Source organism: Hemibagrus wyckioides, linkage group LG10 (assembly GCF_019097595.1).
Source record: "Hemibagrus wyckioides isolate EC202008001 linkage group LG10, SWU_Hwy_1.0, whole genome shotgun sequence".
Lineage (NCBI taxonomy): Eukaryota > Metazoa > Chordata > Actinopteri > Siluriformes > Bagridae > Hemibagrus > Hemibagrus wyckioides.
Window position 1 is genome coordinate 22,860,893 of NC_080719.1, and position 25,502 is coordinate 22,886,394.

Genomic DNA, 25,502 nt, shown 5'->3' on the forward strand with positions numbered 1-25,502 from the left:
AATAGCATTCTTCATCATCATCATCATCATCATGTGTTTTTATTAAAAGAAGACTATACACTGATCAGGCATAACATTATGACCACCTGCCTAATATTGTGTTGGTCCCCCTTTTGTTGCCAAAACAGCCCTGACCCTTCGAGGCATGGACTCCACTAGATCCCTGAAGGTGTGCTGTGATATCTGGCACCAAGATGTTAGCAGCTTTGAGTCCTGTAGGTTGCGAGGTGGTGCCTCCATGGATGGGAATTGTTTGTCCAGCACATCCCACAGATGCTGGATTGGATTGAGATCTGGGGATTTTGAGGCCAAGTCAACACCTCAAACTGGTTGTTGTTCTCATTAAACTATTCCTGAACCATTTTTGCTCTGTGGCACGGTGCAGTATCGCTCAAATCCTTAAGCTTGTCCATTTTTCCTGCTTCTAACACATTAACTTTGAGGACAAAATGTTCTCTTGCTGTCTAAGGATGAAATGACAGAAAAACAGTATAGCTTGAGTTTCTGAAAAGAAGCTTGTTAATAATTGTTACAGATGGACGGCAGGAGCAGTGATCAGAGTATCTGACTCTTTATCCAGTCACCAGATCAGACTCCGACATGAACCCAGTAGAAAGCACACAGGGAGGACAAATCCTCCTGCAGCTCTTTCCCAAACACAAATCCGTAGAACTTCCCTGTGTGTCCCGTACATCTTCCTTCTCCTTGACATCTTTATCCCCCAACCCCCCCATTTGATTTGCACCGTCATTGTCTGAACATCAGCATGTGGAAAATCGGTGTTAAAAAAAAAAGGCTCTGTCAGTCCTGCAGCAATTTGTCACGCAGTAATCACAGCATTCACTTTTTAATCAGGGAGAGAAAGAGAATAAAACGACCTCAGATAATTTCCTCATTACAGCAGCACTCGAGTGGTGCCGTCCCATCAGGCTTCAGTGTTATAGTCCACAGTGTCACCGCAGTCAACAACTGGACGCTCGCGTGTAGCGCTGTACAGTTGAAACGTTCTAATTTCCTGCAGATTGAATCATTACTAAACATTTCTCTGAAGAGTAAACACTTCACACTACACACACGCACACACACACACACACAAACACACACACACCCACACGGCATGAATTCATCACTTAATTTCCTCCAATAACACTAAATCTTAAAAAAATAAATAGACAAATGGACGAATGCCTATCAAACATTTCCCCTTACTTCTCCTCCCTCATCCTGGCTGCTAATATTTACAAGAAGGTCCTGGGTTCGAATCCCAGGTTCAAACAGGGGCCTTTTTGTGAGGAGTTTGCATGTTCTCCATGGCCCTCTGATGAACTGGTGACCTGTCCAGGGTGGACCCCTGTGACCCTAATTAGGAATAAAGCGGGTATAGAAAATGGATGGATAATATCTTCTTGTTCAGTCAGAATTTCATACCTGTTAACCTGTTATACTATATATATATATGTACTGTGTCTATAATTATTGGCACCATTCATGAATAAATATAAATAAAAATGATTACAAGTGATAATAAGATTTGAGCTGAACCCCTACAGATGTTTTATTTATTTATTTTTTCTAAGGAAAGAATTGTTTTTTTCCTTCAAATCACAGGTTTCAAAAGTATTGGTACATTTCCATTTGATGTAATGATGCATTTTATTCATGAGTCGGTAAAATATGATTAAGAGGAAATACTGTTTTATTTTTATTAGAAGGTAATGATCAGTCACTTCCTGTTGTGTTGATGGAAAATATGAATTATTGTGGGGTGTTTAATTTTTTTCCAGATGCAGTGCAGAGCATTGTTTATGGTTGGGATTTTAGAAGTGTGTAAATCCAGAGAGTTTGCTCTGTTCCAGGTTTCTGTTCCTCTCACGTTTACTCAGTATTGCGATTTCTCTTCTGGAGGGTTTCGTTCTGCTGCTTCGTCTGCGCTAACGACCATCTGGCGCATCACTGCTCCCGTGACAGAGAGACAGGAAATAGTTAATAAATCATCATAAATACAGAAATCCACATCACTCGAGTTCTCTTTCTCAGTTCTGTCTTCTCTTAATATTTACTGTATTTTTTATTTTTTTCCTCCACATCAGTAATGATTTGTGTGTATCAGAATCGTTAGCGCTACGCAAATGTTATGGCTTCCTGTTGTTTCTCACAAAGATCTCGTTAAAGAATAAATTGAACTTTATTGCTGATTATTTTATTCCAAGGAATAGATTTGGATTGTGAACTTGTGAAAATGTAAACAGAAGATAAAACAACAGAAGAAGTGTTTCAGGATATAATACAGAACATGAGCAGGCAACACTCACTGCAGAGCACGGGATTATTAAGGCATGCATTACAAAAGCACTGCTACACATTATGAGATTAGTAATAAGCGTGTAACAGCAGTAGACATGATGGGATTAGTAATAAGCGTGTAACAGCAGTAGACATGATGAGATTAGTAATAAGCGTGTAACAGCAGTAGACATGATGGGATTAGTAATAGGTGCGTAACAGTGATAGACATGATGGGATTAGTAATTAAAGAGTAGCAGCAGTAGACATGATGGGATTAGTAATTAAAGAGTAACAGCAGTAGACATGATGGGATTAGTAATTAGAGTAACAGCAGTAGACAGGGTGGGATTAGTGATTAAAGAGTAACAGAAGTAGACATGATGGGATTAGTAATTAAATAGTAAATGTTGTAGACGTGATGGGATTAGTAATAAGCGAGTAACTGCAGAAGATATGATGGGATTAGTAATAAGCGAGTAACTGCAGAAGATATGATGGGATTAGTAATTAAAGAATAACAGCGGAAGATATGATGGGATTAGTAATTAAAGAGTAACAGAGGTAGCCATGATAGGTTAATAATAAGCAAGTAACAGCATGATGGGATTAGTAATAGGCGAGTAATAGTGGTAGACATTCTGGGATTAGTGATTAAAGAGAAATAGTGGTAAACGTTCCTCTTTTTTTTTTCTCCCCAAACCAAACACCTGGTTTCAGAGAAAGAGAGACAGGAGGAAGTGGAGGTTTCGGGGGTTAAATGATCAGGAAAATATTCATCATGAAGAAAAAACATTCACCCTGAAAAAAGGAACATAATGGAGGTTTTCTAGAACAGATGCTGGATGATTAAATGTTTATTGCTGTTCCTGCGCAGGGTGACAACTGCTCCAAGACCACAAATTTAATTTACATGAAAGTTTCTGTCCTTTCAGCTGAATTTCTCTTCTCTCTCTCTGTCTCTCTCTCTGTCTCTCTCTCTGTCTCTCTCTCTGTCTCTCTCTCTCTCTCTCTGTCTTTCTCTCTCTCTCTCTCTCTCTCTCTCTCTCTCTGTCTCTCTGTATAACACTGCAGTCTGACTTCCTTATGTCTGTTTCCTCTCTGCAGCGGTTTGTAAGGACGTCTGTCTCAACGGAGGAACCTGTGCGTCTCCCAACACATGTGTGTGTCCTTCAGGCTTCACTGGACGCCTCTGTGACACGGGTAAACATTTTCTCTTTACATCATCATTATTATTATTATTATTATTATTATTATTATTATTATTATTATTATTATTATTACTATTACATCTTATCATTTGGGCTTCCTCAGCATCTTCCCTCACCCAGGAAAGTTAAGCATTTGTGAAAGTTCTGCTCAGGAAGCACTGTAATAATCTGCTTTCTGTAGCTCGCTAGCTGTTATCCTTAGCTAGCATAATCTAGACATGACAGGAAAATCCACTAGTTTTATATATCGTTGAATAGCTTTTAAAAAAAAATTATCCACATATCTTTTAGCTGCTCAGTGTCTGAATAATGAGCTCATTATGCTATGAACAACCTAACTGACCTGAGCAGCGATTAGCTTTAAATTCAACAAGCTGTTGTTAAATAGCAAGCTAGCATCTTATCATGGATTAGCCTGAAGTTTCTTACTTAGCTACCTAGTCCTTAGCTTCTTTAAGGTCAGTTCCATCCTCCAGAGGATCCCGCTCTCTCTGGGTTAGGCCAGAGTTAGTTATCTAAAGAGATTTGAGGCGACTATGTTGTTTTTTTTTTAGGTAGGTCCACATGCTACATGCTAGCTCTGAACACCAAAATACTTCAAAATAAACGGGTCACTCATGAATTTCTGAATGATTTTACGTACTATGTGAGTTATGAAGGGTTTCAGGAAACCGTCGACGCCCTCAGCATCGAGAGAAACTTGTCTGTCTCAGGTTAGCGCTTTAGCTTTAGCTGCCGTCGCGTGTTGACGAGATGTAGAGAGCTTTGATCGTGTTCCAGTCTAACTGGATTTTCTCAAGGTGCTGGCCGTGTGCCTCATTCTCTTCAGTTTGTCTTTGGAAGACGTTTTTTTTCTCCTGTGCCGGTCTTTAGCGTCTCTGAAGTCTTTTCTAATGCTAATCTGTTGTGATCGTTCTGCTGCAGTAACGCTGAGTTTGGTCTGATTCCTTTCAGTCAGGCAGCGGTTTAGTTGTGTGTTTGTTGTCTCTTGTGTTTTCTCTCTGTGGAGCTTCACCTGTCTGAAAGTTTCCTTTCAACCAAGTCGTTTGCCTCAACAATGACACCGGTGACTTTTTATTTGCTGGTTTTTCAGCCATTTTCACTGATCCTGAAACACGGGAATGCATCAGGTCTCATTCTGACTGCGGAGTCTTTCAGCTGTGAATACAGTCAGAATAAAAAATAAAACAAATAAAACTGTTCTTTAATGCATCAATAAGTTCAGAATCACAGCAACCCTTTATTTTCCACTTCCTTTGGTGAAAGATCACTTTTCGGCTTGGGGCTTTTAGATAATGTCTCGATTTCATCAGAGATGTTTCATCAAACACAACAATTCACAACAATTCCATCAAATCACAATCTGCTGTTAGGAATTAGTTTGATGTGTTGTTGTTGTTGTTACATTGTTAGTAATTGTGTGATGTTGTGTTGTTACACCATTAGGAATTGTGTGCTTTGTTGTTGTTGTTGTTGTTACATTGTTAGTAATTGTGTGTTGTTGTTGTTGTTATATTGTTAAGAATTGTGTGTTTTGTTGTTACAATGTTAGGAATTATATGATGTTGTGTTGTTGCACCATTAGGAATTGTGTTGTTGTGGTGGTGTTTTGCTGTTACACTGTTAGTAATTGTGATGTTTTGTTGTTGTTGTTGTTACATTGTTGTTAATTGTGTAATGTGTTTTGTTGTTTGTGTAAGTTGTGTGTTCTTTATCTGTCTGAAACCTGAAGGCAGGTTGTGCAGCTTCACACTTGTCGAAAGCAAAACTCTGTGTCTTCATCTGTTGCTATGGTTTCCAGATGCTCCACAAGTCAGTGGTCTTATGAGGAGTTTAGAACAGATAGAAGTTCTAATATTATGGGATGTTTTTTTCTCTTGCAAGTTTAATGATAGAGGCTCAGAGCGAGCACTCTGACGTGAATACTGCGAGTTCAACACAACAATTCCATTAAATCACAATCTACTCTTAGTAATTGTGTTTTTGTTGTTGTTGTTACATTGTTAGTAACTGTGTGTTTTGTAAACGAATAGCTGATTAGCATACAGTGGCCATGTTTTTTTACTCACATGTTTTAGAATAATTAAACTTCAGTAAGGTTTTGTCGGACTTGTGTAGTGTTTAGTGTAGCCTCTCCCTCTGTTTCCATCAGACACTTTAATTCCTCTGCTCATCCTGCTCTAGTCCCTCATCCTAAAAAACACATGAATGCTCTCTGTAATTTTTCATAATCTCACAGCTGGTGTGTCATGTGTGTGTGTGTCGTGTGTGTGTGTGTGTGTGTGTGTGATGTGGAGGATCATACACACTCGATTATGTCCTAGCGAGGGAACCGAGGCGGTTGGAGCACTACAGTTTGCGAAAGGAAAAAAAAAAGACATAGTCGCTGCTTGTACGCCGCAAATGAAAAACGTCATCCCGGTAATGAGCTTCCTCCCTGCAGGCCTGCTGGCAGAGATTCAGACACATGAAGGCCTTCAGTGTGTAAATGCACATTCTGCAAGTGAGGCAGCTTCTCCATCTGTCTCCTCTGCTGTGATGAAAGCAGCAGATTTGTATCTTAGTGCACACTATGAAGTGTCTGATAGCAAATGGAGTTTACACACTTCATCTGTTAGCCTCCTGCCAAGAGACCTTATTGTCTTTTAATCTCTCTCTCTCTCTCTCTCTCTCTCTCTCTCTCTTTATATATATTCAGTACTACTAATGTTTGCATATGTGTTTTATAGCCTTAGTTATGAATATTAAAAAGCTCAATTTAAGCGCTTCTTTTTAAAAACATCACGACGTATCTCAAGCCGATCATCCAGCAGGTCAGCCTTTTTTTATTTCACACATACATTACAGCACAGTGGAATTCTTTTCTCTGCATATCCCAGCTCAGAAAGTTGGGGTCAGAGTGCAGGGGCAGCTATGATATAGCACCCCAGAGCAGAGAGGGTTAAGGGCCTTGCTCAACTGCCCAACAGTGGCAGATTGACAGCGGTGGGGCTTGAACCCTGGTTCTCCAATCAACAACGAAGAGCCTTAACCACTTGAGCTTTGATCACCAACACTTACATTTCTGACACCCTTATCCACTTACATTTTTTCTCATTCTATTCAACTGAGCGACTGAGGGCCTTGCTCAAGGGGATGAGTGTATTTTAAATAGCACCTTTATAAAGGAATCATTTAAAGAAAATGAAGTTTATACTGAATCAAGTTCCTGACAATCCTATCCTATCCCATACCTTCCTGTCCTATCCTATCCTATCCCACACTTTCCTATCCTATCCTATCCTGTCCTATCCTATCCTATCCTATCCTATCCTATCCTATCCCACACTTTCCTATCCTATCCTATCCTATCCTATCCCACACTTTCCTATCCTATCCTATCCTATCCCACACTTTCCTATCCTATCCTATCCTATCCCACACTTTCCTATCCTATCCTATCCTATCCTATCCTATCCTATCCTATCCTATCCTATCCTATCCTATCCTATCCTATCCTATCCTATCCTATCCTATCCTATCCTATCCTATCCTATCCTATCCTATCCTATCCTATCCTATCCTATCCTATCCTATCCCACACTTTCCTATCCTATCCTATCCTATCCTATCCCACACTTTCCTATCCTATCCTATCCTATCCTATCCTATCCTATCCTATCCCACACTTTCCTATCCTATCCTATCCTATCCCACACTTTCCTATCCTATCCTATCCTATCCCACACTTTCCTATCCTATCCTATCCTATCCCACACTTTCCTATCCTATCCCACACTTTCCTATCCTATCCTATCCTATCCTATCCTATCCTATCCTATCCTATCCTATCCTATCCTATCCTATCCCACACTTTCCTATCCTATCCTATCCTATCCTATCCCACACTTTCCTATCCTATCCTATCCTATCCTATCCTATCCTATCCTATCCTATCCTATCCCATACCTTCCTATCCTATCCTATCCTATCCTATCCTATCCCACACTTTCCTATCCTATCCTATCCTATCCTATCCTATCCCACACTTTCCTATCCTATCCTATCCTATCCTATCCTATCCTATCCTATCCTATCCCATCCCACACTTTCCTATCCTATCCTATCCCACACTTTCCTATCCTATCCTATCCTATCCCACACTTTCCTATCCTATCCTATCCTATCCCATCCCACACTTTCCTATCCTATCCTATCCTATCCTATCCTATCCCACACTATCCTATCCTATCCTATCCTATCCTATCCCAAACCTTCCTATCCTATCCTATCCTATCCTATCCCACACTTTCCTATCCTATCCTATCCTATCCTATCCCACACTTTCCTATCCTATCCTATCCTATCCCACACTTTCCTATCCTATCCTATCCTATCCCACACTTTCCTATCCTATCCTATCCTATCCCACACTTTCCTATCCTATCCTATCCTATCCCACACTTTCCTATCCTATCCTATCCCACACTTTCCTATCCTATCCTATCCTATCCCACACTTTCCTATCCTATCCTATCCTATCCCATCCCACACTTTCCTATCCTATCCTATCCCACACTTTCCTTTCCTATCCTATCCTATCCTATCCTATCCCACACTTTCCTATCCTATCCTATCCTATCCCACACTTTCCTATCCTATCCTATCCTATCCCACACTTTCCTATCCTATCCTATCCCACACTTTCCTTTCCTTTCCTATCCTATCCTATCCTATCCTATCCTATCCTATCCCACACTTTCCTATCCTATCCTATCCTATCCTATCCCACACTTTCCTATCCTATCCTATCCTATCCTATCCCACACTTTCCTATCCTATCCTATCCTATCCTATCCCACACTTTCCTATCCTATCCTATCCTATCCCACACTTTCCTATCCTATCCTATCCCACACTTTCCTTTCCTTTCCTATCCTATCCTATCCTATCCCACACTTTCCTATCCTATCCTATCCTATCCTATCCTATCCCACACTTTCCTATCCTATCCTATCCCAAACCTTCCTATCCTATCCTATCCTATCCTATCCTATCCTATCCTATCCTATCCCACACTTTCCTATCCTATCCTATCCTATCCCACACTTTCCTATCCTATCCTATCCTATCCTATCCTATCCTATCCCACACTTTCCTATCCTATCCTATCCTATCCCACACTTTCCTATCCTATCCTATCCTATCCTATCCTATCCCAAACCTTCCTATCCTATCCTATCCTATCCTATCCCAAACCTTCCTATCCTATCCTATCCTATCCTATCCTATCCTATCCTATCCTATCCTATCCTATCCCACACTTTCCTATCCTATCCTATCCTATCCTATCCTATCCTATCCTATCCTATCCTATCCTATCCTATCCTATCCTATCCTATCCTATCCCACACTTTCCTATCCTATCCTATCCTATCCCAAACCTTCCTATCCTATCCTATCCTATCCTATCCCACACTTTCCTTTCCTATCCTATCCTATCCCACACTTTCCTATCCTATCCTATCCTATCCTATCCTATCCTATCCTATCCTATCCTATCCTATCCTATCCCACACTTTCCTATCCTATCCTATCCTATCCCAAACCTTCCTATCCTATCCTATCCTATCCTATCCCACACTTTCCTTTCCTATCCTATCCTATCCCACACTTTCCTATCCTATCCTATCCCATACCTTCCTATCCTATCCTATCCTATCCTATCCTATCCTATCCTATCCTATCCTATCCTATCCTATCCTATCCTATCCTATCCCATACCTTCCTATCCTATCCTATCCTATCCCAAACCTTCCTATCCTATCCTATCCTATCCTATCCTATCCCATACCTTCCTATCCTATCCTATCCTATCCTATCCTATCCTATCCTATCCTATCCTATATCATACCTTCCTGTCCTATCCTATCCTATCCCATACCTTCCTATCCTATCCTATCCCAAACCTTCCTATCCTATCCTATCCTATCCTATCCTATCCTATCCCATACCTTCCTATCCTATCCTATCCTATCCTATCCTATCCCATACCTTCCTGTCCTATCCTATCCTATCCTATCCTATCCCATACCTTCCTGTCCTGTCCTATCCTATCCTATCCTATCCTATCCTATCCTATCCTATCCTATCCTGTCCTATCCTATCCTATCCTATCCCATACCTTCCTATCCTAACTTATCCTATCCTGTCCTATCCTGTCCTATCCTAACTTATCCTGTCCTATCCTATCCTATCCTATCCTATCCTATCCTATCCCATACCTTCCTATCCTGTCCTGTCCTGTCCTGTCCTGTCCTGTCCTGTCCTAATTTTATCTTATCTTATCTTATCTTATCTTATCTTATCTTATCTTATCTTATCTTATCTTATCTTATCTTATCTTATCTTATCTTATCTTATCTTATCTTATCTTATCTTATCTTATCCCATCCTCCCAGGGGGTCATTGGGGCAACACAGATGATGTATTTACCAGCTCTCTGCATCTCTCTTTGTCCTCAGCAGCTCTCACTCTCACTTAATCCTCTCATTTTTTCTTTTATCTCCCTGGTTTTATGCCTCCTTGCACAGTACCTTGCAGGATGATCTTTGCAGAGTCTGACCCTCTGGTGATGTGACCATACCATCTCACAAATACCTGACAAACACACAGCCATAAACTCTGCCATACCGTTCACTTCATACCATCTGTCAAAAAAAAACATACTTTATGTTGCTTAGCCATAAAGTGCAGCTCAAAAACTCCATTAAAGGTCGTGCACACAGAGGGATGGGACACATAATGATTACTAAATGGCTACTGAAAAGGAAGTAGAATTAGTTTGACTCAAATATGTAGCACATGAGAGAAATCTACTGAATTTACAGAGAATCAGATGGGAATTAATTAAATTCGATAAGAAACTGGAGTGACATGAAAACAAAGGAGGTGTTTATTTTTCTTGGGTGGTTTGTTGGAACAGATGTTACAGATGTTAGCTATGCACTTTATTATTATACCTAAATTAGCATTACACAAAAAAACCACACAGATGAGCGGGATTTATTTTCTTATGTATATATTCTTATGTATATTATGTACATACTTTAGATATTGTCGTTATCAAATATTAAAAAGAATAAGGATTGTCCATGAGTTTAAAATTAATTTCAAAATCCAACATATTTTAAGATTCAGGTCTAAAATATGTAACAATATAAGAAAAAAAAAATGTTCATATAATTTTTGAGCATATAAAATGTTCACACTGTCGAGCTGCTGCATAAAGGCAAATACATAAATAAATAAATAACCAACCAAAAAAATAAATAAATAAACTCAGTAGTTTCAAAAGAAAGGAAGAAACAAATCTTAGAATGTCCAAAATATTTTAAGATTCAGGTCTAAAATATGTAACAATATTTTAAAAAATAAATAAATATAATTTAATGTTACCAAATGTTCACAGTGTAGAGCTGCTGCATGAAGGCAAATAAATAAATAAATAAATAAATAAAAAGAAAAACAGATAAATAAATAAATAAATAAATATACAAATAAATAAATATACAAATAAACAAAGCAAGAAATAAATAAATAATCAAACAAAAAATAAATAAACAGATAGATAGATTTTATGGTAGTGTTTTCGTTTTAGGAGGTTACTAGAGCTATAGGTAACGAGAGCTAAAGAAGTTTACATGAGTGTATTATTAGCATCTTCCTGGGGGTTTCACTCAGCACTCAGCACTCGGTGTTGTCAGTACATTTGCCTCTGCATGCTTTGGGACTGGGACAGGAAGCAGAAATGCAGCTAGCATTTTCTTTCCTGGTGAAATCGCACCGGTTCTGAAGATGGACTGTAAATGCTGACAGTAACAGCAGCGCTCAGAAATCAGCGCTCGAAGCTAATTATCTGCTCTCACGGACCTTCATTAGCACACCAGTCTGTCTTAATTGCCAAGGCGTCAAAAAAAGGAAAAGGAGAAGGGAAACAAATCCCAGAGAAAATCACAGCGGAGGCTCGGAGCACTGACCACAACTGACCACAACTTTTACTGTTTCCCTCTGATTTTACTGTTTCCCTCTGATTCACGTGTGTGTGTGTGTTTAAGATTGTGTGTGTGTACACTAGTACTGTATTTTTGTGTTTTTGCTCTGCTTTATGTAGTACATGAGTGTTGCAGAATACTAGATTTCTGTATTAATAATTATGTTGTTTGTTCCACACTGAGATTCATTACACAAGTAAAAAACTTTTATTATTATTATTATTATTATAACTGTGACAGCTTTCTGCTTCCCTACAACATTCTACATTCTCCCTGTGTGTGTGTGTGTGTGCGTGCGTGTGTGTGTGTGTGTGTGTGTGTGTGTGTGTGTGTAGATGTAGATGAGTGTGTGGAAGGTCTCACTCGGTGCCACACACACTCCCTGTGTGCCAATCTTCCCGGATGGTACCACTGCCAGTGTCGGAGCGGTTTCCATGACGACGGCTCTCACCTGCCCGACGGCAGCTCCTGCGTGGGTGGGTCACGCTTACATCATCGCTTCCTGTCGTTTAATCCCTCATCCCTGTTCTTCTCTCTTCTCTTTCACTCTTCTCTCACTCCATCTCTCTGCCAGCTTTTTTCCCTCTTTCTCTTTCCTGGTATCACTCCATCCGTCTCTGTACATTCTATCTGTCCATCGCATCCCCCACTTCATCACGCCTTATCATAGCTTTCTATCCTCTTTTCCCTTTTCTCCTCTCTCTCTTTCCTTCGCTCTTATCTCTCTATCGGTCCATGTCTCTTTCTCTCACTCCCATCCTCCCCTCATCCCTCCTTCTTTCCTCTCATCATCCAGCTATCTTTTTTCTCTGTTGTTTTTCATCACTCCATCTTTTTCTTCGATCTCTATCACTCCATCACTCCTACATTCTCTTCTCATTTCTCTCTCTATATTCACTCATCTCTATCACTCCATCACTCCTACATTCACTCATCTCTCTATCACTCCATCACTCCTACCTTCTCTTCTCGTTTCTCCCCCCCTTCACTCATCTCTATCACTCTATCACTCCTACATTCACTCATCTCTCTATCACTCCATCACTCCTACATTCACTCATCTCTTTATCACTCCATCACTCCTACATTCACTCATCTCTTTATCACTCCATCACTCCTACATTCACTCATCTCTTTATCACTCCATCACTCCTACATTCACTCATCTCTTTATCACTCCATCACTCCTACATTCACTCATCTCTTTATCACTCCATCACTCCTACATTCACTCATCTCTTTATCACTCCATCACTCCTACATTCATTCATCTCTCTCTCACTCCATCACTCCTACATTCACTCATCTCTTTATCACTCCATCACTCCTACATTCATTCATCTCTTTATCACTCCATCACTCCTACATTCATTCATCTCTCTATCACTCCATCACTCTTACATTTACTCATCTGTCTATCACTCCATCACTCCTACATTCACTCATCTCTTTATCACTCCATCACTCCTACATTCACTCATCTCTTTATCACTCCATCACTCCTACATTCACTCATCCCTTTATCACTCCATCACTCCTACATTCATTCATCTCTCTCTCACTCCATCACTCCTACATTTACTCATCTGTCTATCAATCCATCACTCCTACATTCACTCATCTCTCTATCACTCCATCACTCCTACATTCACTCATCTCTTTATCACTCCATCACTCCTACATTCACTCATCTCTTTATCACTCCATCACTCCTACATTCACTCATCTCTTTATCACTCCATCACTCCTACATTCACTCATCTCTTTATCACTCCATCACTCCTACATTCATTCATCTCTTTATCACTCCATCACTCCTACATTCACTCATCTCTTTATCACTCCATCACTCCTACATTCACTCATCTCTTTATCACTCCATCACTCCTACATTCACTCATCTCTTTATCACTCCATCACTCCTACATTCACTCATCTCTTTATCACTCCATCACTCCTACATTCACTCATCTCTTTATCACTCCATCACTCCTACATTCACTCATCTCTTTATCACTCCATCACTCCTACATTCACTCATCTCTTTATCACTCCATCACTCCTACATTCACTCATCTCTTTATCACTCCATCACTCCTACATTCACTCATCTCTTTATCACTCCATCACTCCTACATTCACTCATCTCTTTATCACTCCATCACTCCTACATTCACTCATCTCTTTATCACTCCATCACTCCTACATTCACTCATCTCTTTATCACTCCATCACTCCTACATTCACTCATCTCTTTATCACTCCATCACTCCTACATTCACTCATCTCTTTATCACTCCATCACTCCTACATTCACTCATCTCTTTATCACTCCATCACTCCTACATTCACTCATCTCTTTATCACTCCATCACTCCTACATTCACTCATCTCTCTATCACTCCATCAGTCCAACATTCTCTTCTCATTTCTCCCCCCATTCACTCATCTCTCTATCCTACTGTCAGTTTATCCCTGAAGTTATCATTAAGTTATTTTCCTTTCTTCCTGTCTCTCGTCATCTCTGTATTGTTCTTTCTCTTATGGTTTGTATCCTACTTTTCCTCGCTCTCTCCCATTTCTCTTCTATTTGTTTTCCTCATGCTCTGACATGTTCACATGAGCGTTAGTTCCGCTTTCACCTTCATTAATTAGCATGAGCGGTGAAGCCTACAGAATTTTAAAGAGAGAGAGAGAGAGAGAGAGAGAGAGTGTGTGTGTGGGTGTATGTGTGTGTGTGTTTGTGTGTGAGAGAGAGAGAGAGAGAGAGAGAGGGAGAGTGTGTGTGGGGTGTGTGTGGGGGGGGTGTAGGTGTGTGTGTGAGAGAGAGAGAGAGGGAGAGTGTGTGTGTGTGTTTGTGTGGGGTGTGTGTGTGTGTGTGTGGGTGTGTGTGAGAAACTGGGTTACACCTCTTCTTTTTTGTCTCTAAAAGTCAGCTGTGAGCCAAAGTGTCTTCCACTATTCATCAACGATTCAGATGTTTTATGACAGCCCGAATTTCTAATCTGGATCCATCTGGAAAAGAATAAAAAAGTGTGTCATGGCCTGAGGGACAGTGAAGGTGGAGAGACAGAGAGAGAGAGAGACAGAGAGAGAGAGAGAGAGAGAGAGATACAGCATCAAAGATATAAAATTACTGCCCACAGATGATTTGCTATACAGTTGGTCAGCTGCGTTTTTCCTGTACATCAATGGACAAGGACGACCACCGGACCTCCACTAAGCAGATATTATGTGGGTGGTGAATCATTTCCAGCACAGCAGTGACACCAGCATGGTAGTGTGTGTGTGTGTGTGTGTGTGAGTGTGTTGTATTGAAGTCAGTGTTTTTCACTGCTGTGCTTGGAAGAACAGTCCAAAAAAACCAAAAATATCCAGCCAGAGCACTGCTGTGACCACAAACCGGCACTGATGAAGGACAGAGGATGAACAAGGGACACTCGATCTGAACATGGCTGACTGTGGAACTACACAACAAGGTGTTCAAAATGACACAGACCTCATCTTAAAATACAAAAGTTCTGTTCTTGGGAATGAATTCATACGACACACACACACACACACACACAATTCTCTCTCTCTCTCTCACACACACACACACACACGTCTGCTCACAGTGCTGCTAAATGCTATAAGAACAATCAGAAGTGTTCACCTACTGGACATTACAGTTTTATAAAAAGTCTAGGTACACAGTAGACGTGTCTAATAAAATGTCTGATATCTGGTGGTCTAAGAAATCCTGGTGCACAACCATCAGAGGCTTGAGAAACAGACGTCTCACAGGTCCTCAGCCAGCAGCTTTATTAAACATTACCCACAGACCAGTGACTCCACGATGCAGTAAAAGGAAAAGTTCAAACCGGCAACAGAACCCAAACGTTGGCTGGAGGACGGTTTGGGAAGAGAGTTGTGAACAGACGAGGTTTTTGGATGGCAGAGAAAGACCGTTTGTGATCTGCAGAAGAAATGAAAAGATGCTGGAGGAGAGCTTGACTCCATCTGTCACGCATGGTGGAGGAAAATGTGATGGTGCTGGTGAAAGAGTAAAGGAAGGGTCCTTTCATCACTCTATTATGCTTCATTACTTCAGTTCATCCTACAGCAGTTCACCCAAAGCACTGCTCCAGATGATGCTAGAATTAAACCCTGTGAGGAATGTGAGGATTTGTTGGATTGATATGGACATTAAGAAACAGACTGATCAGTATGATGTGGGTTCAAGCCCCAGTGCTGATGGGTTCTTGAGCCCATAACCCTCTCAATCCAGGTTAGTACACAGACTTCCCTTTCAGACAGCATCCTCTTGCGTAACTCGGCTACTCGTAACAGCCCCCACATTTCGCTGGACAATACTTCAATTCCCCTAGCTGGTCTCTCAGCTTAATGTTAACTGGTTCGTGAATAAAGCTTCTTTTGAGAGCGACTTGGAGGAAAGCGATGTTAGGAAAGTGACAGGTTCATTTACATAAATGAAATTAAACTGGCATCAGAAGAAAAACTCGCCTCTGATTAATAAGTGCAGAGCTGGGACTTTTGTCCTTGCTACACCACCAACCAAACCCCACACACACACACACACACACTTGTACATGGCCTAATGAATATTTATTTATGCTCATGCTTACACGCCATACAGACACATCAACAGCAGCGGCCACAGAATTTATTCATGACACAGATGTTCTATAAATTATCAAGTGTGTGTGTGTGTGTGTTGACTTTTATAAAGTTCTTCATTCTTTACTTAAAGGAGAAGTTCAGTTCCAGAACAAAACTCTACAAATAATTTCCAAATTCCAAAAATTACAAATAAAGGTCACGCGTGACGTAGGCGGAGCTACAGACCCAGTGTTTACTAGTGTGGAGAAGGAGGAGCACTCTGAAGTTGTTGTGTGTGGAATGACACAAAGTTATATGTACCTTTTTGTTAGTGAAGAGTGTGTGACTTATTTGCACTTTCTTGGTCTTTGAACGTTCGCTTTGTAAACACTGGGTCTGTAGCTCCGCCTACATCATATGTGACCTTCCGACATGATTACATAGCATGTAGCATCCCAGAGCTAGTGCTAGATGAGCTTTTGTGGTTAAAAATAATTCAGTTTTTTATTTTTCTAAGAAAATGAGTTGGTTTAGATAAGATCCTTCTTCCTGGGCTGGGATCGAGGTTTAGAGCTCTTCGAAGCTGCATTTAAACTGTATTGAACCATTGAAGTCCACTATATGGAGAAACATCCTGAAATGTTTTCCTAAAAGACAGTTTCTTTTTACGACTGAAGAAAGAAAGACATGAACATCTTGGATGACGAGGGGGTGAGGAAATTATTTGTAGATTTTTGTTCTGGAAGTGAACTTCTCCTTTAAGATCTTGTATTAATGCATCCTTGTTTGTTTTCCCCTTGGTTAAATGTCCACTGTGGTATTATGGACTCTTCCTGTTTTTTACTTTCTACTCTAGTGAAGGTTGTTAGATAAAGAATCGATTCTGTGTCTCACCCAGAAGGTGCTGCTTTCTGGTTAAATGAGAGTACAGATGTTCGTGTTCCTGCAGATCAAGCCGAACTGACCAAAAGCGAGGACAACACTTTTAATGTCTTTGTTTCCTGTCCTCTTTATTTTGTGTGTGTGTGTTTCTTTCTCTTCAAATGCCTAAAAGCCTCTCTCTCTCTCTCTCTCTCTCTTTCTCCTTCTCCCGGCTCTCTAAACAGCTTTCCTCATTCGCAGCTGAACTGTCTCCTCTCTATATTTCTGTACTGCGTGAAAAAGAAGTGTTATGCACTTTGCGGCTCGTCAAACATGACGCATTATTTATTTATTACTCTTTAGGCTGCGCTGGGTGACAGATGCTCTACCGCTGTGTTTGGAGTGATAAATACTAGGAGTGTGTGTTTTCTCTTCGAGGCACGATGCGCATTTCAGTATGTGATCAAGGTGACAAAGTCTGAAAAAAAAATGATACGTCTATATGAAGGTTAAACCCTGGAGTCTAATCTGTCAGAGGTGGAGGCGGAGAGCTTTGCTTTAACAGAGCCTGCGCTCGGATTGGTCCATTGAGAACAAACGATGGATGCTCATATTCAAATTAAAGGTCAGATAATACTGTCACTAATCTACCATCGATAATCCGTATAAACATCACATGTTTTGAAAGTTTTCATCTTTTATCTGAAGTCATTATATTAGTCACGTAATTTTCAGTACTGAAGTGTACACCCATCAGGCATAACATTATGACCACCTGCCTAATATTGTGTTGGTGCTGCCAAAACAGCCCTGACCCGTCCTGCACTGTGTATTCTGACACCTTTCTATCAGAACCAGCATTAACTTCTTCAGAAATTTGAGCAACAGTAGCTCGTCTTTTGGATCGGATCACACGGGCCAGCCTTCGCTCCCCACGTGCATCAATGAGCCTTGACCACCCATGACCCTGTCACCGGTTCACCACTGTTCCTTCCTTGGACCACTTTTGATAGATACTGACCACTGCAGACCAGGAACACCCCACAAGAGCTGCAGTTTTGGAGATGCTCTGATCCAGTGGTCTAGCCATCACAATGAACAATGAGGAGATCATTAGAATGTTATTCCTGATCGGTGTATATACAATACACACCTGTATGAGGAACTACATTTAGGTATGGAGTAAAAATCTGACAGGAATAAACATGTTCTCGTAAAAGCCCTGGGCCAGAATAAATTACATTCATATAGTAAATTAAGGTTGAATAAAATTTCAGACACTGATAATAATTCTCAGGCTCCATATCTGGGTGTCATAATATTCTAAAAACAGAGATTAGAAAAAAAACTGACTTCATTAGCTGGATTTTTCACAAGAAGTGGGCGTGTCATAAACACTCAACCAAACACTAAGCCCTGTGATTGACAGATTAAAGTGACGGGTTTTATTTTAAGGTCACGAGCAATTTAGTAGCACTGTGTGACAGCTCATGGTCATTTAACTGTATTAATATGTTTATTGTATTAATAATAATTGTGCTTGTTTAATATGGGCTGAAATATTCCTTCAAACATTTTCCGGGCAGAATGTTTTTCACTTTTTTTTTTTCTTTTTTTTTTAATTAAAACCATCACGAAGGATTGACTCTATTCATCGTGATCTCCGAAGGTGTAACTTTGACGTCTCGATGATGTCTCAGCGTTTGCACCACCTATACTGAGCATCAGGTGTTAAGCATCAGGTGTTAAGTCATTATCACATGACAGCTCATTCAGCTCTGCGTTGAAGTGCATGCGTTTAGCTGTAAATGAACTTCCAGCATCATGAATACAATGTTCTGATAAATCTCTCTTAAAGTGTGCACTTGTAAAGAAAATGGATTAGCTGAATGTAAACCGGTGCATTGATTGCTTCAGGTTTATAGATCTATACTGGATTCGCTAAAGAGTGTGGATGTGGTTTTGCGTTATAGATATTGACGAGTGTGCCTTGCACACACACACCTGCTGGAACGACTCGGTGTGTGTGAACCTGCCAGGAACCTTCGACTGTGTGTGTGTGAACGGCCCAGAATGCACCGGGGACTGCGTACAAGGTGAAGAGCTAAAACACAACGGACATGAGTGGAGCCTCGGCCAAGATCACTGCACTGTGTGCACCTGTAAGGTAATCACACACACACACACACACATACGCATAAGCACGGCGTCTGGAATGATTTCAGTGAAGACGATTTTAATCCACTAATAAGAAAGAGAGTGTTGTGTGTGCTGAATATTGTGATGCTGTTCATCAGGACGGGAGAGTGTTCTGCAGACGGAGAGTGTGTGACTGCACCGCTCCTGACCTGGATCTGTCCTGCTGTCCGGAGTGTGACACGCGCCTGAGCAGTCAGTGTGTTCATCAGAACGGATACACACTTTACCACAGTGGAGAATCCTGGATCTATAACTGCCAGCAATGTCGATGCCTGGTACCTACACACACACACACACACACACACACCTCTCTATCTCAATTCTATGGTATAAAAACATAATAATACAGTCAAATCGTGGGTTAATAGAAATTTGTAGAATATGAATTCTATGTTATGTAAGTGCTATCATATATCGTCAGCATGTTATATGATACTGTACAGTGTAATATACCGTCATGGTGTGTGTTTTCAACACCAGTACACTTTAGGATCTTGTAAGCCATATTAGCCACACCTCTTGTTTTTTTTTGCTTTTTTTTGAGGAAACTGACATATTGACTTGACTCTTCTCTGAGGTTTTTTCCTCATACCTGACTTTGAGGGCTAACATTAGAGGTGCCAAAGCTAACCCAAAGGCAATGACCCCTGACTGACCTTCAGTCTGCCAACAACAACAACAACAAGAATAAAAAAAATATGCATCCTATCATATCTGTGTACAGTTTTGACATCTGAAACACCAAAAGTATGTGCAGCACTACACCATCACACCCATGCGGTTCTTCTTCAAACTGCAGCCACAAAGACTGAAGCATACAGTTGTACAGAATGAACTGAGTGCTAAGATTCCTAAACCCTGTTCCAGCATGACAATGTCCCTGTCCACAAAGCAGCTCCGTGAAAGTGTGAAGGTGAAGGTTGAAGGAGAAACTCAACTGGAACTGGAGCTTCCTTATCATCCCTACATCAGTGTCTGATCTCACTAATGCTCCTTTTAGGTGAACGAACACTAATCCCCACAACCACAATCCAACATCTAGTGGAAAGCGTTCCAGAAGAAAGAGTGGAGCTCATTCTAACAGGAAAATCTGGAATGAAATGCTCTACATCATATATGGTCAGAGGTCCATAAACTTTTGCCCATGTCGTGTGTGTGTTAGAATCTGTCAGATCAAATGGTTGTGACGATTCTTTCAATTTTTCAGAATCAGAAATTATTTTTTTCTGAGAGTCTGTCTGGTCCATGTAGTGTCTATTTATTCCTTCTAGCAGTGACTGCACTTTCACAGTCATGAATGTTGTACCTGTCTGTGGCAGACGTCTGTGTATGCCGATGTCCACAGTACACAGTAGCCACTGGTCTGTTCTTATCAAGCTGGCTGGTCATCTTACAGGCGGTAGAACCATCTCGCCAGAAGACCAAGATCCTTGGCAGTTTTAGTAAATCATGTATCAGTGACTTGATCACACATTGTCCTAGCAGGAATTTGAATAGAATTTGTCCTTGGCATCGCTGTCCTCCTTGGCACCTTCCATCAGTGTTTGAAACCCAACTCCAGACAGTCTGTTTCTTCATGCTTTGCTCCCATCACAAATATGATAATTTAATGCTTCCTGGGCCATGTCCAGGTACCAATAGCAGCTGATTTGGCATTTGAGCCAGCCAAACTTTCTCCTAATCTGCTTTAACAGCACCGGTGCTTCAGTCTTGACTCCCATAGCTTGAAGTGCTTTCTGTAAGATCTCCCTGCCCATTAGAGCTGCAGGCATTATATAAAGGCCAGGAGCGAGTGTGGCACTGGCTCACCAGCTCACCAGCATATTGTATAGCACCTTGTGGAATAGCTGAGCTACTTGCATGGGTGAATATACCACCAAATGGATTAGGCACTCGTCCAGCCATACTGATTGGGGAACCTCAATTTTGCCAAGACAGACTTAACACCAGTCTATAGGACATTCAGTACCGCTGCTGTGCCAGTGCCTGTGCTTTTCATTCTAATCTTCAGTCTTTTTCAACGTCCAGCTACCTTTTCCCTTGCTAGCGGTCTCCGCAGTTCGCCTCGACCCGCTGCCAAAGGAAGGTGATGAATAGGCAGTAGCGTTTTCATAGCCTGCCACTTTCCATGTCCTGAATGGCATTATGCTGTAATGAGGTCAGGCCTGTGTACACAAGTGTGTCAGAGATGTTCAGGTCCCAAACAATTAGGTCGCGTCTATTGTCCAGCAAGGCAGAAAAAACTTGCCTTGATATACAAAAAAAAGGGCTGTGTTTTCACCCAAGTTTCTATAATTCACACTAGAATTATTTTTAACATTTTATGCATATTAGAAGTGTTACCTAAACAGGAAGTTAAAACAGAAAGAATAGAAAGCCTGTTCATGATCCTCTAACATTCTCTAAGGACTGGACAAATTTCCTGCACTAACCTTCTCGTCAGGTGACTTAAGGGTCACGCCCACAACAAGCAGAAAGGAAAAAGGAGACCTGTTCTCTTACTGATAGCGCTTAGAAATATTTCACTTTCTTCCCTGGTGTTTTTCACTAGAGCTATTATTGCATTATTACAATCGAAGGTAATTTAAATAATATTCGCCTGGCTGCTTCCCACCGCTGAGGTTTCGATATGAATTATACTTCAGAGCTTCGGTCACTGCATCAATAACGACTGTAATGACTAAAGATTGGAAACAGAACATCCTGTGACCCAAATATCAGTTTATTATTATTTATTATTATTATTATTATTATTAAAACTAATGTCCATACAAATGAGTTGTTTAAATAACAGCTGTTTTAGAAGTATGCTGATGAATGTGAAATGGAAAGTAAATGAATTCATAAAAACAGAGAAAACGCAGGGTAGGAAAAAAATAAATACATAAAACTGTGCACCTCATCTGGTCCTGAAAGCTGAGCTGACGAGGCTGGCAGGGTTTACCAGGGTGTTGTGGTGGGCTGCCAGATTTGCAATTAATTCTGTTCTCTGACCGCTACAATGCACAGTAGGATAAGGAAAAACTGCTCTAATTGCTGCTACCGTTTCGAGAGCAGAACCATTATGAGTAAGTAGGTCAACTACGCCGGTGATTTATCTTTTCATCGACAAGTGTTTCACCGCTCAGGCTGCAAAAACACAGCCACGGCATCCAGACCATCCACAGCCAGCTGTGCTACACTCTCATGCTCTATCCTCATGTTACACACACCTGGATAAAGAGAGAGAGAGAGAGAGACATCTGTCTGTCCAGCTTCCTCACCCTTACACATAGCACACTGTTGCAGCGACGGAAATGCAGATTCAGTCCAAGAAGTTATCTTCAAAAGGCTGTGGACATTGTTGCATGTTCACTTTCAAGACATTTCACCTACATCAACTCTCAAAGGACAATCGCCATCAGTGGTCCACGATTAGCTAATAAAAGACATCAATGATGCTCCTCTCTTAATCAGATCACCAGCCTGCTGGCTTAACCTCTGATTTAAAACAATCTTGATCATTGTGGTCTCTTGATAATGAGGTCACTCAAGGAGCCTCGGCAAATGAGGAAAAATGACAACACTCACTCATCATCAGAACCCAAGGCTCACGGGCTGAGCACTGGTTTTAGACACCGGCAGTTAAAGGTCTGGCTCTAATTTAAGCTAGCCTGGATTGTAAAAGAAGGCGAGACGTGTAATTATGTCAGCTTTCGGTCAGCCAGCCAGCTCGTGCTGGGAATCCACAGGGGACGTGTGGAGAGGAGACCAAGGGATGATGCAATCCGTAGTAGCTGGGTCTGAATGCAAAATCGTTTTGCCTTTGATGAGTAGAAGAACAACCCAGCAGTGAAACCTGGGGATCAGACATGATGCAGAGACAATGAACACAGGCACTGGGATGATTTTTTTAATCTCGCAATGTCTTATCACTTTGTAAATGTTTTCCGTGCAGTTGAATATAACCATATCATATTTAGTTTGTATAAAATCCTAAATCCCAGGGAAGTCCTAGAGAGCGATGATGTCCGTGTTCTTGGGGTGGGAGGGTCATCTCTCTCTCCTCCTGTCAATCAAGTGATGCAGTCATGCTTGGTTGTGAGGTTGTGTATGCGGAAGAGGGCCGATAGACTGCCCTGTAACACCACCCGAAATATTCAGGTTTGTTTTCATTTTCTCACCAATAAAATAGAGCTTTTTTGCTGCAAGAGTTAGAAATTAGCTGGAACACTTCAGAGCCTCATCAGCAGAAATATTGGCACCCATTGGTAGAGATGTCTGAAATTGAACCTGTAATTTCGGTTGATTAATCTTAAGATCTTAAGTCTGAGCCACTGTAGATGAACTGCCCCCATATTGCCACATTCTTCCTCTTTCTGAAGAATGATGTAGTAGAGTATTTTTCCCCCCTCACGTGTCTTCATTTATTCTGCTGTTCATTACAAGAAGGCTGACGATATTCATCACAGTGGAATTATAACGGCTCATTTTAATTCTGTGGTTTATGAAGTGTTTCGTTCCACAGCGAGTGAACCCCGCCGTCTGCTCTTCCCCTTTTCCCCCCACAGCCATCTCTTGTTTTATTGCTTTGATTATTTTCTTTTCGAACCTGCTGACGATGAAGCAGGCAGCAGCAGCATCCAGGTGGTGAGTGTTTTTTTTTACTGTCGTTCCTCTATATGGCTTGTATACGTTGGACGGAAATGGAGTTTCTCCAGGATATAAAATGTTTGGACGATAAGAACGGTTTTATTTTCTACTCAGGGACGTTTGAAGAAAAGCTTTTGTTTTGCTTGAATTAATCCTGCTGCATTGTTCGGATCCAACATGTTTAGAAAGAAAAGCATTGAAAATCTAATCTCTTTCTCTCTCCCTTGCTCTCTCTCTCTCTCTCTATCCCCCTCCCTATCTCTCTTTCTCTTTTGTGTAGGAGGGAGAGGTGGAGTGTGTATCCCTCTCTTGTCCTGTCCTGTTGTGTAATCACTCGAGCGTGTTGGAGGGGGAGTGTTGTCCTCGATGCATTTCTGACCCCTGTACCGACGACACCATGACCTCTGACCCTAGGCAGACATGTCGCGACCCTGCCGGCATCACACATCTCAGTGGCGCCATGTGGAGCGATCCCAGTGCACCATGCACCACCTGCACATGCAAGGTACACACACTTCCTGCTTACATACTCTAACACACTAGACCAAATTGTGATGGCTAGACGACTGGATCAGACCATCTACCAAAACTGCAGCTCTTGTGGGGTGTCCCAGGTCTGCAGTGGTCAGTATCTATCAAAAGTACCAACACAATATTAGGCAGGTGGTCATAATGTTATGCCTGATGAGACAATTAATCCCAAAACTCTGCAAAGAAAGACGATCTTTAACTGCAGTGAATATGATGTATATGTGACATGATTCTACACTGGCTGGTGCTGTGCTTCTAGATAACGCCGTAGCATCACTGAGGGGATTACTGGCTTCAGCACTGATACTGAATTAAAGTGATTAGTCACATGTGGAAGGTAGATGCAGGCCAGCTGTAAAGACACAGATTCAGACAGGAGGCGTGTTTTACAGCATGCTGAATAAAGCTGATGGACGATTAGCATTTTTGATGTGGTGGTGGTGAATAATCACATCACTCTCTGCTCTCCTGCAGAACGGGAAAATCTGCTGCTCCGTCGATTTGGACTGCGTCCAGGACGATTAACCGCCTCGCCTTTTCATCAAGCTCCTCGTGGACCAGATGGAGTTTCTTGCGATGCTGTTTTAACGCTCCTCTGACACTGACCATCCGGTGGACGATGACATCCCGGGTTCATCTCAGCGGCATTTCACCCGACCTGACAAACACTGCAACCTGCAATACTGTACACGTCACTGTATCCCCCCACCCCACCCCACCCTGGCGGAAACAGAAGTTGCTCCTGAGTATAAGACACAAAACATGTCTAAACTGAAAAATCTATAAATATATATATATATACACACTGACTCTTAAAAAAAGTTTAGAATAGTTTTTCTCCCGTTAGTGTTGCTGTAATTCAGCACTCTGTTGTTTCCTGAGATGATCCCTCCCTGTGTGTGTGTGTGTGTGTGTGTGTGTCACAAAGATCTAATGTGCAATCAAATGCAACTGAGGAGTTTATATACATAAATATGTAAAGATATATATATATATGATTTGTTCACTCACCTGCTTGTTGTGTCACATGGTACAAACTGCAACCAAGGGACTTTTTCACTTGAAAAACACGACGTCTCCAATCTTCGGACCGATTTCCTTTCCTCTCGGATGTCTTCTTCATCCTTCAGCATCCCCGCCTCTTCCTCAT

At 41.2% G+C, this 25,502-nt stretch overlaps 1 protein-coding gene across 2 annotated transcripts in view; it reads left to right on the forward strand.

The window, feature by feature from the left end:
- LOC131360075 (protein kinase C-binding protein NELL1-like) overlaps nucleotides 1–25,082 on the forward strand; it is a 226,175-nt gene extending 201,093 nt beyond the window's left edge. Inside the window, exons 15-20 of one of the 2 annotated variants that reach the window (XM_058400149.1) lie at nucleotides 3,391–3,486; nucleotides 11,863–12,003; nucleotides 18,964–19,157; nucleotides 19,288–19,464; nucleotides 24,102–24,326; nucleotides 24,827–25,082. In XM_058400149.1, coding sequence (XP_058256132.1) covers nucleotides 3,391–3,486; nucleotides 11,863–12,003; nucleotides 18,964–19,157; nucleotides 19,288–19,464; nucleotides 24,102–24,326; nucleotides 24,827–24,877 — 884 coding nt within the window. In that variant the 3' untranslated portion in view covers nucleotides 24,878–25,082. The remainder of the gene's footprint in view (nucleotides 1–3,390; nucleotides 3,487–11,862; nucleotides 12,004–18,963; nucleotides 19,158–19,287; nucleotides 19,465–24,101; nucleotides 24,327–24,826) is intronic. The other variant, XM_058400150.1, reaches the window with a different exon arrangement.
- The last annotated feature ends 420 nt before the right edge of the window (nucleotides 25,083–25,502 follow it).